Consider the following 18,218-nt stretch of genomic DNA (forward strand, 5'->3'; position numbering starts at 1 on the left):
TGGGTATATACCCAAAGGACTATAAATCATGCTGCTATAAAGACACATGCACACGTATGTTTATTGCGGCACTATTCACAATAGCAAAGAGTTGGAACCAACCCAGATGTCCAACAACGATAGACTGGATTAAGAAAATGTGGCACATATACACCATGGAATACTATGCAGCCATAAAAAATGATGAGTTCGTGTCCTTTGTAGGGACATGGATGAAACTGGAAAACATCATTCTCAGTAAACTATCGCAAGGACAAAAAACCAAACACCGCATGTTCTCACTCATAGGTGGGAATTGAACAATGAGAACTCATGGACACAGGAAGGGGAACATCACATTCCGGGGACTGTTGTGGGGTGGGGGGAGGGGGGAGGGACAGCATTAGGAGATACACCTAATGCTAAATGACGAGTTAATGGGTGCAGGAAATCAACATGGCACATGGATACATATGTAACAAACCTGCACATTGTGCACATGTACCCTAAAACCCTAAAGTATAATAAAAAAAAAAAAAAAAGAAAACAGGACTGGAGAGAGAAAAATTATGTCTTAAAATAAACTATAGTACACCTGTTTTTAAAAAAAAAAAAAAACAAAGGCTGCACAGCCTTAGTGAAGACGCCAATGCTGGTGAAGGCCTGGGTTAGGTCTGGCCTTGTACCTTGAGGAGCTAGGCAAATAATTCATTCACATCTTGTTTATCCATCCTTAACCCCCGGTAGCAAAGTCTACTGGGAAGACAGACTCTAATCCAAGAACCAAACAACTGGAATCATACTTATCATGGTTGATCTACCCAGTCTCTCTCTCTAGAATCATTCACCCTGCTTTAGATCTGACCATCATCATCTCCTGCCTGAATAGCTCAAAGAACTTCCAGCCCCTCTGACACTGGCCTCCTCCTATCCACTTCTCCACAATGCCCAGGAGGGGATTATGGCTCTGTCCCTCGGAACAGATCTGATCAATTACTCCCCCTCCTTAAAGGCCTTCAATAGTTGCCCACTATCCACAGAACCAAGACCAAACTCCTCAATGGGACCTTGGGAATCTGTTTCCAGGCCACCCTTGCAGAAACCCCACCCTCAATCATTCCCCAAATGTACTCTGGACTCCGGAATTCCAGGATACAGCCACAGGGAGCAACCTGAAGCTTCCTTGACACAGCATCTTCCTTCATGCCTCTCCTCCTTGGCACTAACTGTTCTAACTGGAGTGCACTCTGTGAACTTCTGGAAGGATGTCTCTGTGATCCTTGGGTCCTGAGCACCTAGAAACCACACTTGACTGAGGCTGGTAAAGATCGTAGGATGATATAGAACTGCCTTCATTTATTACCTTCCTGTGTCTCAGACACCAGCCCACACTTCTTTACCTGCATTATCTCATTCAATCCTCACCAATACCCATGAGGTAGGTTCTATTATTTTTCCCATTTTCATGATTTTTAAACATGGAGGCTCACAGAGGTACAGTAACTTGCCCAAGGTCACAATGCTAGCAAGTGCTTACTGCAGGGATTAGAGGCAAAGTTTTTGTGAATCAAAAGGTCATTTGTTAATCACTATAGGGACAATCTGATCTACTGACTACAGAACAGAGCATATACTCCCTCGTGACCCCGGGTAACAAAACAAGTGAATTTTCCTCATGAGAGATTACTATGTACCAGGCACTAAGCACAGACCACTACTTGCCTTCTGTTTTATTTGGAGTGACAATGTGCTCCACTAAAAAACAGAAATCACATTTCTCAGCATCCCTAGCAGAGTAAGTTCAGGCCAGTGGGAAGTAAGAGAAAGTGTTTGAGTGACTTGCGGTAACCTCTGTACAAGAAGTTGGCATGCACTTTCTCCCCTTCCCCTGCTTCACCCTTCCTGCTGCCAAGAACACAGGTCTCATGGCTGGGGCTCCAGCAGCTACTTTAGACCATGAAATCATCTTGGAAACAGAAGCCAAACACAGCAGAACAACAACATAGAAGTAACTGACAAATGCTCATTTGTTCATTCAACAAACATCCACTGAGCTCTATTATGTGCCAGGCATTGTCCAGGCTCCTTGGAATAGATCTATCGGTGAACTAATGAGACAAAGGCAGGCCGGGCGTGGTGGCTCACGCCTGTAATCCCAGCACTTTGGGAGGCCAAGGCGGGTGGATCACCTGAGGTCGGGAGTTCGAGACCAGCCTGACAAACATGGAGAAACCCTGTCTCTACTAAAAATACAAAAAAAATTAGCTGAGCATGGTGCCACATGCCTGTAATCCCAGCTACTTAGGAGGTTGTGGCAGGAGAATCACTTGAACCTGGGAGGTGGAGGTTGTGGTGAGCCGAGATTGTGCCATTGTACTCCGGCCTGGGCAACAAGAGCGAGATTCCATCTCAAAAAAAATAAAATAAAATAAAACAAGACAAAGGCTCCTGCCCTCAAGAGGCTTAAAACTTAAGACCAAAAGGCAGTGATAAATCATGAATGTAAGAAGTGATGTATTAGAAAACAAGAAATGCTATGGAAATAAGAAAAAGTTAAGCAAAATAAGAGGGACTAATCATGCAGGGGAGGGGGAGATTGGACAAGAAAATCTGAGGGACAAATGAGTGAAAAACAAGAAAAACAAGATCTACTAAAATGCAGCTAACGTCACTCCCTAACAAACTTGGGAAAGAGCCTTGCCAGATACAGAAAGAGAGGCAGAGACCATCTGTGGATTTAGTTCAGCCCTAACAGCTCCTTAGCTCACATTACCAGAAACAAGAGGGAGTGTGCTCAAAGGCAAGCTTATTCCACGCTAGGTCGCCATTTTTAAGTAGCCTTTTCAGCATGGACAACAAAGGGCATTTTGTAGCTCCACAGGTGGTATTCCAGGACCCCACCTCTCCACTTTAACCTGTGTGGCTCAGCTCTCAGGGAGCTCTCTGGGGTCTCAGAGAGCTTCCAAATAAGAATGCATTTGAAGGAAAGTTCTTCGGCTTAAAATAAAACGTTTTCATGATGGCTACTTGGTGGCTCGAGCTGAGCAGCAGCAGGTACGAGTCTCACACATCTTTGCTTCGGCTATGTTTGGCACCAGTACAAATTCGGCGAACTCTGGTTTGCTCAGTGAACCAATCAACTTTGCAAACTTCCAGAGTCACTAGCCTTGACAGTTGTCTCTAAACCGCATCGCTGCTGCTGCCAAGAATATCTCCCCTCTGCCGAGCTTCCTGTTGCTCCCCTCCCAGGCTCCAAAATAACAAGAAGTTGCTTGGCAGTGATGTCACATCGCCACTGTCACCGCCTGCAGGGCATTCACATGCTGGCTATATTTAAGACCCAGGCTTCATGTTCAGTGACATGGAAATTGCCACCTTGTGAACCGTACTGGAAAGGCAAGATTTGAAAAATTATTTCTACGAATAATCGGGCTGCAAATTCTGCCTCTCCGGAGGCAAAGGGGGAAAGTCAAGGGGGTTAAACTGAGCCACGGGCTCCCGCTCCTTGGATCGGCTACATTCAGCTGTTTCATTCCAACCATTTCTAGGAAGTAACTCAAACACCAGCATTTACTTAGCCGCCACACCTCTCTTCCCACTGTTCACCTCTCCTGGGCTCTTTTGGTATCCCTCAAAACCATTCTGCTATTTTTCTTTCTCTCTAGACATCTCTACCTACTGCTCATTAGAAAAGACAAGAAATGAAGCATTAATGAACGGGAAAAGCATTTCCCTCCCCGGTGAATAATTACCGTAACCTTTTCATAAGAGTTCTGTCATATCTATGGGTTTTGGTAATTTTTTTTATTTCCTCCCGCTTCTGTCCTTTGATGGGGGAAAGCGATGGGCTGGAGCGACATTTCAGACACAACCTTCTCCCTTTTCCCTTAACAGCTGCATGTTTTTCACATCTTGATGAACTGCCCAAGTCTGTGTTTGGTGCAGATTTTTCAGGGAACATCTGGCGTCGGGTACTAATGACTCTGATGCTCAACCATTCAACGCGGGCACGCGCTTCAAAACGCAGATGTTCATGCAAATATACCTTGCTGCTTGCTCCCTAAAAAGTTGAGTTCGTCAACAAAACCTGAGTCTTTGATTGGATTCTAGAAGCATTAGAGAAAATAAACAAGCACATGGCTTTCTCCCTTGTACGTGATTGCTCTGAGATGTCACCAAGCTTCTGTTCCTCTCCCACTATGCTGCGTCTACCATTTTATATTTAAAAAAACTATCTAGGAAACCTATACTGGTTACACAATTCTGAAAGGCTCATAAAGAAATTTATATGGCTTTCCACTGTTGGTCATGTTTGAGAAGGTGCTTCCATTATTTTAAATTTCAACATTAATGCATTCGGCATTTCCATTCTCCCACCTTTGGGAGTCCCACATCATTAATCCCAAAAGAAAAACCAGCTGAGAAATCATTCCTGCCAAGGATACCTTCACCTTCCACAGCCACAGAAGCAGGAGCCAAGCAGTGATGAATGATGGTAAAACTAGCTCAAGTTCTGATGAGCAGACCCTCCTGCCTCAGCCTGCCGCCAACAACTTGGGCCATGAAAACATTCATATCTCTTGGCTGGGTGCAGTGGCTCACACCTGTAATCTCAGCACTTTGGGAGGCCAAGGCAGGTGGATCACTTGAGGTCAGGAGTTCGAGAACAGCCTAGTCAACATGGCAAAACCCTGTCTCTATTAAAAATACAAAAATTAGCTGGGCGTGATGGTGCATGCCTGTAATCCCAGCTACTCAGGAGGCTGAGGCAGGAGAATCACTTGAACCTGGAAGGTGGAGGTTGCAGTGAGCTGAGATTGCACCACTGCACTCTAGCCTGGGCAAGAGGGCAACACTCTGCCTCCAAAAAGAAAAAAAAAAAAAATCATATACTTTGCCCTGAGATCCCACTTGGGGAAACACACATTAAGAAAAGAAACGGACAGAGAAATACACACAGATACTGAGATAGTCACTGCAGCCTTCATCTGTAATCTCACACTGGAAGCAACTGCAATGCAAACCGAAGTGGAAACCACCAAGTACCCTAAGGATTGCTACACAGCCGTTACCAATCACAGCGGGTCAGGGTCTCTCACTCACTGCTGTGGGGGTAAAAGAGAGGCCGCTTTCTTGGAAAGGATTTTAGTAACACAAGATCAAGAGCCTTTACAAACATGCTTACCTTCTAATATGGGAATTTCACTTTTTGGAATCTAGCTGAAGGAAATGATTTTTAAAAGGCGGAATAGGTTTATAAAAATACATGTTCATAGAAATACTAATCCTACAAGGGAAAAAAATGGTTAAGAAAAATGATGTGAGAAACAAGGACATATCCAAACACAACTCCACAAAGCCATCAAGTGATATCCATGTAACTGAGTAACATGAGACAATGTCTGTTGTTTATTGTATTATTGTAATAAAAAAAGTTTTCAAAGCAGACCCTCAATTTATAGATTCAGAATGATCTGAATTATATAAAATACATATACACATAAAAACAAACTGGAATAAAATGCCCCATAAATAATAAATTCATTGATGGTAATTGTGTTCAGGTGATTTTCCTCTTTAAACTTTTCTGATATTCCCAGACTTAAGAATTCTAACTTGTAAATTACTTTCATGTGCAGGGGGGAAAATACCCTAACTTAAGGGAAAAACCTTAAGGATTCAAAGGTACATATTACATTTATGAACAGGGAAAAAAAATATTGTATTTAAACATAATTTGAAATCTACATAGAAACAGAATAAACAGAATGTAAATTGCATGTATACAACAAACAGTGGTGTAACTATGTAAAAATATACTTAAGTGGACTAAGAATGGAAATAATTATCACGCTAGGGTCATGGGATTTGGGACTTTTCCCCATTTTGAGTTGTTACGCTGCTTTCACAATTTAAAGGTAATTTTTTTTTTTTTTAAAGTATGAAAACAAGAGTTCCCTCAAGAAATCTCAGGTATGGCAGAATTCCATGGTAGAATCCCACTTGTGTATATCTTAATCTGAAAGCATTCAGCTTTACATTGAGTGAGCAAAGCAAGTTGCAGAACAGTGGGCGCATGTTGAAAGCTCACAGGCAGATCCTTAAAAACCAACAAAGCAGCCGGGCGCAGGGGCTCACGCCTGTAATCCCAGCACTTTGGCAGGCCGAGGCGGGCGGATCACGAGGTCAGGAGATGCAGACCATCCTGGCTAATCCGGTGAAACCCTGTCTTTACTAAAAATACAAAAACTTAGCCAGGTGTGCTGGCAGGCGCCTGTAGTCCCAGCTACTGGGGAGTCTGAGGCAGGAGAATGGTGTGAACCCGAGAGGCGGAGCTTGCAGCGAGCAGAGATCGCGCCATTGCACTCCAGCCTGGGTAACAGAGTGAGACTCTGTCTCGAAAGAATAAATACCCACAAAGCAAGCTGTCTCAGTCTGTTTTGTGCTGCTATAACTGAATACCTGAGGCTGGGTAATTTATCATGAACAGAAATTTCTTTTCTCACAGTTCTGGAAGCTAGGAAGTCCACGATCAAGGGGCTGGTGTCTGGCAAGGCCCTTTGCTGCGTCATCACGTGTCAGAAGGCAGGAACGTAAACAGGGAGCCAAGCTAGCCCTTTTCTAACAGCGTGAATCCCACCTCCCCTCCATGGGGGGTGGAGCGCTCATGGTCTAATCATCTCTCAGGTGTACCACCTTTTTTTTTTTTTTTTTTTTTTTTTTGAGACGTAGTCTTTCTCTGTCCCCCAGGCTGGAGTGCAGTGGCGCAATCTCGGCTCACTGCAAGCTCCGCCTCCCGGGTTCACGCCATTCTCCTGCCTCAGCCTCCCGAGTAGCTGGGACTACAGGCGCCCGCCAACACGCCCGGCTAATTTTTTGTATTTGTAGTAGAGACGGGGTTTCACCGTGTTAGCCAGGATGGTCTCGATCTCCTGACCTCGTGATCCGCCCGCCTCGGCCTCCCAAAGTGCTGGGATTACAGGCTTGAGCCACCGCGCCCGGCCAGGTGTACCACCTTTTTATACTGTTGCTTGGTAATCAAGGGTCAACATGAGTTTTAGAGGGACAACCTTCTAACCATAGCACAAACCTACATGTTGTTTATGGTTTACTTAAAAATAAAATCTAAAACAAAAATGACAAATGTTAGTAGTGCTAATTGTTGCAGTGGGTCATAGTATTCTTTATATTTTTCAAACCAGCCAAGCAACAAAAAATTAGTTCCCAGCTTGGTTCTGAGCTAAAAATCAGCCTTTCTAAGGCTTTCAATGAGCTTATCCCTTCAGTTCATTGCTGGCATCCTCTCTAAGTCCTTGCTACTTAAAATGTGTGGTCTAGGAACCAGCAGCATCAGTGTCACCTGGGAGCTTATTAGAACTCCAGGATAGCAGGCCCCACTCCAGACCTGCTGGATGAGAATTTAAAGTCTAACCTGAGCCCCAGGTGTTTGGTGGGTACATTAAGGTTTGAGAAACTCTGCTCTAAGACACCAGTTGTCAACCTTGGCTGCACACTGGAATTACCTGAGGGTCTGGGCCTCAGCTCCAGAGATTCTGATTTAATTGGTCTGGAGGGCAGCCTGGACATAACCATTTTAAAAGCTCCCCAGGTGACTATGATGTTCAGCAAAGTTTAAGCAACATATTTTGCTCTTCAACCCAGAGAATTCTTTATTAGGAAGTTAGTTACATCTGAGCAGTGGCAGGCTAGATTAACTGCAGAAAATGACTTTTGCAGGCTTGAAATGGAGGCATAATTTACTTCCATGAAACCAACAGTAATCACCATGGCTGTCTGTTACTCAGTACTTACGCAGGGTATTCAATGTGCTTAACACTTGACATCCATTCTCTCTTCATCATCTCTCTAAGGGAGGGTCTATTACCACCGTGGTTTTCTAGATAGGGAGCCTGAGGGGTAAAATGGCCATCTCAGATCATACATCTAGGAGTGGTGGAAGCTCTTGCATGACACTAAGGACGAGCACCGGCTTAAATTGAGCTGCACAGGTGCCTCACTTGTCTCAGCCTTGCCCTAGCCCTGAGAAGCAGGACTCAAGTCCACACCTGCCCCATACGACACTTCCTGCTAAGAGTAGCCCCACGAAAATGGAACTTCTGGGGCTCAGACTGAAGGTTAAAATCTTTGCTTGTGGCCGGCAGGGTGCAGTGACTCATGCCTGTAATCCCAGCACTTTGGGAGGCCGAGGTGGACGGGTCACCTGAGATCAGGAGTTCGAGACCAGCCTGACCAACATGGAGAAACCCACCTCTATTAAAAATATAAAAATTAGCCGGGCGTAGTGGCGCATGCCTGTAATCCCAGGTACTCAGGAGGCTGAGGCAGGAGAATCACTTGAACCCAGGAGGCGGAGGTTGCAATGAGCTGAGATCGCGCCACTGGACTCCAGCCTAGGCAACAAGAGCGAAACTCTGCCTCAAAAAAAAAAAAAAAAAAAAAATCTTTGCTTGCATATCCTTCCCTTCAATTTCTAGCACCCACAGGACAGAATCGGCTGTATTGTGTTTCTCTCTGATTGACTAATCTTCACACAGAACCGTAAATGTTTGATGAGTGAATCAACAAATAAACAACATCGGCCAGGAGCGGTGGCCCAGGCCTGTAATCCCAGCAGTTTAGGAGGCTGAGGCGGGTGGATCACCTGAGGTCAGGAGTTGGAGATCAGCCTGGTCAACATGCTGAAACCCAGTGTCTACTAAATATACAAAAAAATTAGCCGGGTGTGGTGGCGGGAGCCTGTAATGCCAGCTACTTGGGAGGCTGAGCAGGAGAATTGCTTGAACCTGGGAGGCAGAGGTTGCAGTGATCTGAGATCGCACCACCGCACTCCAGCCTGGGCAACGAGAACGAAACTCTGTCTCAAAAACAAACAAACAATATCAATCGTTCATCTGTGACTGAATTTCATCATTAGCATCAAAATGCAGGAAAACAGCTCCTCCGAAGCCATATTCCCTCTTGACTGACATGTGTGTCTCGTACTCACTCCCAGCCCCGAACACCAGCCCCACCCACCCCATGCACTCAATGCTCCTTGGCTGCTCTGAGGTACATCATGAAACCAGCCAGCCTTGCTGACAAGCATGTGCTTAACAATGGCGAAGGGCACAACTCACTCAGCTCATAAGACTCGGCCAAGGGAAAGAGCCAGCGACCTTGGCGAAGCGAGAGTCACGCCCAAGGAGAAGGGAGAGATAGGAGAGCCAGAGTGGGTCACATACGCAGCAGGGGCTCAACAGTGGGCTCGGTGTGGACTGGATCCAGTCTCTAGACAAGGACTCAAAAAGATCAGGGCAACTGAAAGGGACCTTGCACACAAAATTCCCATACATTTGTAAATGGTCTGGAAAAAGAGAACACGGGGGAAAGAGCTAAAGCAGAGATTCTCACTGGGTGCTGTGGGGACAGTTTGGGTCATCACAAGGATGATGGGTGCTACTGTCGGAGGTGTTTGAACCATAACAGCTCCACCTGGAATAGGAGCTGGTTAAAATGAGGCTGAGGCCCACTGAGCTGCATTCCCAGCAAGTGAGGCATTCCTAGTCACAGGATGAGATGGGAGGTCAGGAGAACTGGTATCATTAGATACGGGTCACAAAGACCCTGACAATAAAACAGGATGCTGTAAGGAAGCCGGCCAAAACCCAGCAAAACCAAGACGGTGATAAAAGTGACCTCTGGTCGTCCTCACTGCTCATTATGTGCTAATTAGAATGCATAAGCATGCTAAGGACACTCCCCCCAGCACCATGACCATTTACGAACGCCATGGCAATGTCCAAAAGTTACCATACATGGTCTAAAAGGGGGAGGAACCGTCAGTTCCAGGAAATCCTGCCCCTTTCCTGGAAAACTCATGAATAATCTGCCTGTTGTTTGGCATATAATCAATAAATAACCATAAGTACTCTAAGTCAGCCGGCCCATGCCGCTGCTCTGTCTATGGAATAGCCATTCTTTTGCTTCTTTACTTTCTCTAATAAACTTGCCTTCACTTTAAGGACTTGCCCTGAATTCTTTCTTGCACAAGATCCAACAACCCTCTCTTAGGATCTGGATCGAGACCCCTTTCCATTAGCACTATCAGCATTTACAGCACGGAGCCGAGGATCCTAACTGTCCTGAAAGGCCAAGGCAGTACCACACAACCAAGATCAGCCTACCTCCTGCAATACCTTCAATCGTCCTATGGCCATTCATGTAGGTGGAAACCTTACTTATAATCTGAACCTGAAACAGAATGCCTTTTGTATATACTGACTATGGCAGGTTTACTTTACGGTTTACCCACTCTCTGCTCTTTTTCTGGACTCCTTCTAAAGAATGACTTGTAATCTTCCTACCTTCTTAAAATCAAAACTCATCCATGAGAAGGAGGTGCAAGCACTTGTGTCAGCATATTTTCTAGCAGAGTTGCGCCCGACCAGTATGTACTGAAATCTATTTTGTATTATAAATTCCTTTCCTTTCATTTCTCTTTCATATTAGAGTGTTATACTGATTTTTAAATTACTTGTGTTAAGTAGGTTATATTCGCTATAAATTTCATTTCAGAAGGGGGCATTACCAAATATTTTTATTTAAAACATATATTGAGTCTGCTAAGATCAAGTCTAAATATGCCAAAGTAGCTGGACCAGCGGTTTGCTAATAACGTCAGATTATATCAGACCAAAATACCTAGCCGAGGAAAAGCACAAGGGAGAACACAGCACAGAAACCTTCGGGCCACCGCTTAGAATGGCTGAGCCCAGATTTCACCCGCCAAGACAGGGTGCACAAGACAGCTGGCACAAGAGTGACAGCATGGTAGTGTCACTCCAGAAAATCGACAGAATCCAAGCGTCACAAGCCCTCTGTGGAAGCAACCCACTGTCGGGGACATCTGCAAGCTGCACCTCACCGCACGCACCCCCAATCTGATGGGAGGAGCATCCTGGTTTTCCTTTTGGGCAAACTCTCCTCCACCCTTGTTCCTGCTCCATGGAATTCAGGTGAGGGAAAGCCAGCCACCCCCAGCTCCAGGGGGAATGGGACCCAGGCTTGGGCAGCAAAAGTAACACAGCTGCCCGGGAAATGAGAGTAAATCCCAGGACTTCTCCAGAGCTACTGGAAAAAAGTCTTCTCCTCCCACTGGCATTGTTAAACTGATGGGATTTAGGCTGGGGCCCCTGGGGACCCTCTTGTCAGCACAAGAGAAGAGTGATCTAAGAATGAAGCCAAGACCGAGGGAAAGAGAGAGGAGACACGGAAAGTCATGGGGACTGCACGATATGCATGATACCCCCTGAGAGCTTTGATTCAGCCCAGCAAAAAGCTAGCTCTTCTCCTATAGGTTTAAGTTTCATGAGCCAATCAACTGCACTTTTTCATAGGCAGTCTATGGTGGGTTTCTGTCACCTACTACTGACTCTAAGTGGTAAGATTCCTTTTCCTTTTTTTTTTTTTTTTTTCTTTTTTTTGAGACAGGGTCTCTCTCTGTCTCCCAGGCTGGAGTACAGTGGTACAATCTCAGCTCACTGCAGCCTTGACCTCCTGGGCTCAGGTGATTCTCCCACCTCAGACTCCTGAGTAGCTGGGACTACAGGCGTGCACCACCACGCACCGCTAATTTTTGTAATTTTTGTGTAGACAGGGTCTCACCATGTTGCCCAGGCTGGTCTCCTGGGCTCAAGCTATCTGCCCCCCTTGGCCTCCCAAAGGACTGGGATTATAGGCGTGAGCCACTGCACCTGACCTCTATATGGTAAGATTTCAATGAATGGCTGAGGGGCTTCCAGAAAGCCCCAATCCCCAGAAAATGACTAAAAATACTATCTTGGGGCAAACGACCATCCGCAGGTCTAAAGCCCAGCCTAACTGGCTGCTTTGTGCCAAGAGAAGATGCCAACAGGAAAAGAACCATCAAGGTGCTGGAAGAACTGACATTTCTCAGTGACACTCGTACCAAGTGACAGTCACTGGCCCCACGGTCCCTTCACTCCCTCATTTAGTCAATATGACTAAGCAATGCCAGGCAGTGTGCTAGGTGCAAGGACGGGCCACTGCCCTCATGGATCACATAGTCTAAAAGGGAAGACAGGCAGTGCATGGACGACAACCCAGACTGTGACTGTCAATAATAATGCTATTCAGTTATACCAGCTCCCATGATGCATATCTCAGAGCTACCTGACTCGGCTCATGATCAGGCAGGAGATGGTGCACAAAGCCTTCCTCCTTTTTTTTTTTTAGAGTCTTGCTCCATCGCCCAGGCTGGAGTACAGTGGCCGATCTCAGCTCACTGCAGCCTCTGCCTCCTGGGCCCAAGTGATTCTCTTATTCTTCTGGAGTAGCTGGGATTACAGGTACACACCACAACACCCAGCTAATTTTTGTATTTTTGGTAGAGACAAGGTCTCACCAGGTTGTCCAGGCTGGCCTCTAACTCCTAACCTCAGTGATCCGCCTACCTCGGCCTCCCAAAGTGTTGGGATTACAGGTATGAGCCACCGCGCCTGACCAACAAAGCCTTCTGTATTCATGTAGTCAGAAACAGAAAGCCCCACTCAAACTCTCTTGAACAGAAAAAGAAGTTTACTGACCTACATACCTACAAAGTCAAGAGGCAGCTCTGGTGCCTTTTGCCAGCAGCCTAGTGATAATATCATGTCCACTACAGCAACTCTTCTTCTAGTGAAAGAACCCCTCTCTTCCTCCCCTCCTCTCATCCATAAACACAGGCTTCCTAAATCAGATAACAAAGCAACTGTTAATTTCTGAAAGACACGTAACAAAAACTGGGTCTTATTTCTGGTCTCTACTAAGCCTGAGAGCAAAGTTTTGTTGTATTTTGCATTATGGATTTAAGATATGCCTCCAAAGCATGTTTCTTTTACCAAACAGAATAATGTGGGCTTCATATAACAGTGACAGGTTGGGCATGGTGGCTCACGCCTGTAACCCCAGCACTTTAGGAGGCCGAGGCAGGCAGATTACTTGAGGTCAGGAGTTCAAGACCAGCCTGGACAACATGGTGAAACCCCATCTCTACTAAAAATACAAAAATGAGCTGGGCATGGTGGCACATGCCTGTAGTCCCAGCTACTCAGGAGGCTGAGGCAGGAGAATTGCCTGAACCTGGGAAGCAGAAGTTGCAGTGAGCCGAGATCGCGCCACTGCACTCCAGCCTGGGAGACAGAGTAAGACTCCACCTCAAAAAAAAAAAAAAAAAAAAAGTGACAAAGTCTTTTTTTTCAGTCTCATGTACAATGTTGCCATCTTGGCCTGGGGACCTCATCTCAAGCAGTTTCCAAGACTCCAGAAGTGCTAGCATATGGATGGCAAATTCTTGGCAGGCTTGCCAACACATCCCCTTCCCGTGGGCATGGCAGACATTGCTAATCAATAACAACACTCTTCCCTGTTGAGTCCTGACAGGACTCCAGTCCTTCTCAGCCAGAATCCCAGGCAGCGACTACCAGAGTTGGCAGCAGGATGAAGCCTACTGGCTTTTCCCCCCAGAGCAGGTGTTCTGAACTGGGGAGATAGCAATGAAAAGGCCCAGACCCTTGATTCCAAAGGCCATCCGTAGCCCAAGCTGGGCTCGAATTCAAGCCAGTATTCCCCATAATTCAAGTCAGTATGCCTGACCTTCTCAATTCCCACCATTTGACTCTTGTGATAAAAATATAATCAGTGCCTTTGAATGGACACTGAAGAAATGTACTGTCCTTTTTCAAAAAGGACATAGTCTTCATATTTCTCCAATGATTTAAAAGCAAAGGAAGGCAGAGGCTGAGCCGTAGGGTGGAGTGTGAGATTTAAAGCCTTCATAGAAAGCCAATAAAGGTCGCCTGGGGTGCAGGACAGCATGATCTGAGCAGGGCTCCCAAGGCCATTCCAGGCTGTACAGTAGAGTTCTCAATCTCACATGCACAACACTGTCACAGAAGTGGTCACTGCTCAGCAGCCCAGCAGGGACAAATAAACAAAGGGACACACACTGGGCAGGCAGGGCTGGAACAATAACACCAGGAGGCACTGAAGGTCAAATGAAGGCCAGGGGCCAAGGGCTCTAAGATACTCACTACAGGGGAGGCTTGGACAAGGAAAGGGCCCAGGAGATTCTGGCCTCGCCTCAGCATCCCCAGCCACCTGCGGCCAAGGCACCAGCCAAGAAGAAGAAATTAGGTGACATTCGCTGAGTGCTTACTGAGGGCCTGGAGCTGCGCTGAGTGCTGAGGAACCTCAGCTGATGTAACCGTCCCAACAATCCTAGGAGAAAACGCAAGAGACATGCTTTTGCTGCCCGCTGCTTGCCTTGGGGACCTGGTAAGACTGTCAATCATGGCCCTCTGCTGACTCTTGGCCGTAACATGCCCGCTAAAAAATCTTTTCTAGGCTGGGCACAGTGGCTCATGCCTGTAATCCCAGCACTTTGGGAGGCTGAAGCAAGTGGATCATTTGAGATCAGGAGTTCAATACCAGCCTGGCCAACATGGTGAAACCCCGTATCTACTAAAAATACAAAAATTAGCCAGGCGTGGTGGCGGCAACCTGTAATCGCAGCTACTCAGGAGACTGAGGCAGGAGAATTGCTTGAACCCAGGAGGTAGAGGTTGCACTGAGCTGAGATCGCACCACTGCACTCTAGCCTGGGCGACAGAGCGAGACTCTGTCTCAAAACAACAACAACAAAAAACTTTCCTAAAATGTTATACACAGACATTAGGAAAAAGAGTCTCTTCCCTTTGGCTCCTGTGCGAGTCTCAGCGCTACCAGAGGCCATCTTTGCTCTGTGCAGAGGGCCTACCTAAGCATGACACCAGCACACAGAGGGCGGCGCCAAGGGAAGACAGAGAGCACACTGGTGTCACTGGGGGACCTGGGTCCCACAGTGCTTGAAGAAAGTGACCTGTCCTTGGATTTCCCAGCTACTACAAGAAAAAATTCCCCTGGTGACCCAAGCTAATTTGGTGTGGGTTTCTGCCATCAAAAGCGTATTAGCGTCAGTGGGGAAACTGAGAATTGAGAAGTTACCAAGTGGCAGAGCCAAGACCAGAATCACTGTGCTGTGCTGCTTCCCTAGGTAAGGGTCAGACACGGCCCTCCAAAGCCAACAGTGACTGTGACGCATCAACAGGGTGCTTTATGCTACTGCACAGGAGGAAGGAGGGAGAGTGCTCCATGCCACCCCAGCCCCACTTTAAGTTTCTAAATAGTTAAAGAACCAGAGAGGCTCAGAAGCATGAAGAGAATGGCCCCAGCCATACAACTGACAACATGTTCATGTGAGTGCAGGAGAATTGCACAGAAGGAGGGAAAAGTCGCAACAGGAGAGTAACCACAAGGCTGGCCCCAGTGAGACACAAGAAGCGAAGTCTGCAGCAGCGCTCTGAGTCACGACAGGAGAGTAACCACAAGGCCGGCCCCAGTGATATACATGAAGGGAAGTCTGGAGCGGTGCTCTGAGAAGCAGTCCAAGGGGCTCCCCCTGAGGAACACTTTCTCCACTACCTTGGTGACTCTCAACCAACCAGAAGCCCCTTCCTGGACCTGGCAGATTGATTGTTGAGATTACCTGTCTACTTAGGTGCAGAGAAAATACACATGCTCCAATCTCTAATAACCAAACAAGAGGCCTCTTCGGTCAGGACTCTTATGAGTATAATGGAGAAAAACCACCACAAATGGCTCAAGGAATGAAAGCAATTTATTGGCTCACATACATGAAAAGTCCAGAGGAAAGACAGCTTCAGGAAAGACTGGATCCAGGAGCTCAAATGAGACTATCAGGAATTGTTGATGTCTCTCTCCTTCCATTTCTCCACCGCATGGTTCTCATGTGGGGTTAGAATCTCCTCACAAAATCGCAAAGATAGCTGCCAACAACTCCTGGCTGGCACCATCCTCTCAAGAATGCTGTAACTGGCTCTTATCAGACCATCCTGGTCACATGCCCTCCTGTAAAGCCCTCATGAATGGAGCAACCTGACTGTCCAGGCCTAGGTGGGCTGCCCTCCTCTGGGGCCCTGTGGGGGCAGACGGCAGGGGCAGCCCCATCAAACCACATGGACAGAAAGGAAGGAGGAAAGATCCACCAAGGAAAACTGGGGGAGTGTGATGGTTAATTTTGCATATGCATGTGTGTGGGCCACCGGATGCCCAGATAGCTAGATCAACACAATTTCTCAGTGTGCCTGTGATGATGTTTCTGGAAGAGATTAGCATGTGAATTTGTGGACTGAGTGAAACAAATGGCCCTCAGCAATGTGGGCAAGCATCATCCATCCCATGGAGGGCCTGAGTAGAAGAAAAAGAAGGTGAGTTCTCTCCCTGCCTGACTGCTTTAGCTGGGACATGGCCCTTCCCCTGCCCTTGACACTCCTGGCTCTCATGCCTTCAGACTCAGACCGGAACCTACACCACAGGTTCTCTGGTTCTTGGGCCTTTGAACTACACCATGAGCTTTTCTGGCTCTGCAGCCTGCAGAGGGAAGCTTGTGAGACTTCTTGGCCCCCATGATTATATGAGCCAATACCTTATAATAAACCCCCTTCTAGAGATATATATATACATCCTATTAGTCTCTTTCTCTGGATGACCCTAATATTAATACAGGTAATATCTGCCCCAAGAGGAAGCAGATGCCTGATGCGTGTAGCAGGCAGCCTTCAAGGTGGCCTCTAGTGACCCCTGCCTCCTGCTAGTCACACCACTGTGTGTTTCCCCCAACACTGGACCAAGATTGACTGTGACTACAGAATATAGCAGAAGCAGTCATGTGTCACTTCCAAGGCCAGGTTATTAAAAACATGGTGGTTTCCATCTTGGGTGTGCTCTCCTGCTCCTGGGTTACTCATCCTGGGAAGTCAGCTACTGTGTTGGCAGCAGCCCCACGGAGAGGCCCACATGGCAATGAGCTGAAGCCTCCTGCCAACAGCCACAGGATGAAGCTTGCCAGTGGACCCTCCATCCCCAGTCAAGCCTTCAGATGACAGCAACTCTGGCCAACAGCTTGACTGGAACCTCATGAGAGACCCTGATGCCCTGGCTAAGCCATCCCCAGAGTCCTAATTCACAGAAATTGTGGGGGATCATGAATATTTGTTGTTCTAAGCAACCAAGTTTCACAATAATTTGTTCCACGGCAAGAGCTAACACTGCTATAATACAATGACAAGAAATAGAAAATGATCCCCCACAATAATTCAAGAACCCATTTACTTGCTTCCTTCAAAGCCACTTTTCCTCATGTAAATGTGTGTCTTTTTTAACATATGTCTCATAGCTTGAGCCTTCTTTATTCAAAAGGAAACAAGGCAATCGATTATTTAGAGGAATGTGACTTACAGAGCCTTAATTGCAAATGATTATTATGCCTCTGCCTCAGGAACTCGCAGTTGCCCAGGGCCAAAAAGCATCAGGCTAGTTACACGACCTTGTTCTAGGAAAGCCAGTAATTCTTAGCAAAAGGAATGTGTCATCAAATGCTGGATTTGCTCGGTGATGCTCAGTTTTACAACCACGAACTCAGAGCCAGTGAAACATACACATACACAAGCGCATACTTAGCATTCGAATATTTCACTTTTCTGAGTAGGAGATAGACTAGCTCCTAATTCTTTCTGCACTATTGCTGTTAAAATAGAACTTTTGATGAGGTAAGGTGTCATAAGTATTATATTCAAGAAAAATTATAGCGATAGTTAACATTTACTGAGTATTTATCAAGCACATTGAGCCAATACGTGGTCTTCTCATTTTATTTATTCAACAAAATTTATGAAGTAAAGAGTTTTCTTATTACCATTTATAACTAAGGAAACAAGCCAAGAGCAGTGGCTCATGCCTGTAATCCCAGCACTTCAGGAGGCCAAGGCAGGTAGATCACTTGAGCCCAGGAGTTTGAAACCAGCCTGGGCAACATGGTAAAACCCCGTCTGTACAAAAAGATACAAAAATTAGCTGGATATGGTGGTGCATGCCTGTAGTCCCAGCTACTCGGAGGCTGAAGTGGAAGAATTGCTTGAGCCCAGGAGGGGGAGGTTGCAGTGAGTTGAGATCGCATCACTGCACTCCAGCCTGGGTGACAGAGTGAGACACTATCTTTAAAAAAAAACAAAAACAAAACAAAAACAAAAACACCAAGGAAACAGAAACAGAGAAGTTAAGTAACTCACCCAAGGTCACACAACTAGTAAGCAGGAGAGCCATAGTCTGACCCCGTCAATACA

At 46.4% G+C, this 18,218-nt stretch overlaps 1 protein-coding gene across 1 annotated transcript in view; it reads right to left on the reverse strand.

The window, feature by feature from the left end:
- Positions 1-15,675: 15,675 nt before the first annotated feature.
- LOC129468145 (sorting nexin-29) overlaps positions 15,676-18,218 on the reverse strand; it is a 155,316-nt gene continuing 152,773 nt past the window's right edge. The window contains exon 14 of the mRNA XM_055253313.2: positions 15,676-15,863. Within this exon, the coding sequence (XP_055109288.1) occupies positions 15,833-15,863 (31 nt within the window). The 3' untranslated portion in view covers positions 15,676-15,832. The remainder of the gene's footprint in view (positions 15,864-18,218) is intronic.

This window comes from Symphalangus syndactylus, chromosome 18 (assembly GCF_028878055.3).
Source record: "Symphalangus syndactylus isolate Jambi chromosome 18, NHGRI_mSymSyn1-v2.1_pri, whole genome shotgun sequence".
NCBI classification, from domain to species: Eukaryota; Metazoa; Chordata; class Mammalia; order Primates; family Hylobatidae; genus Symphalangus; species Symphalangus syndactylus.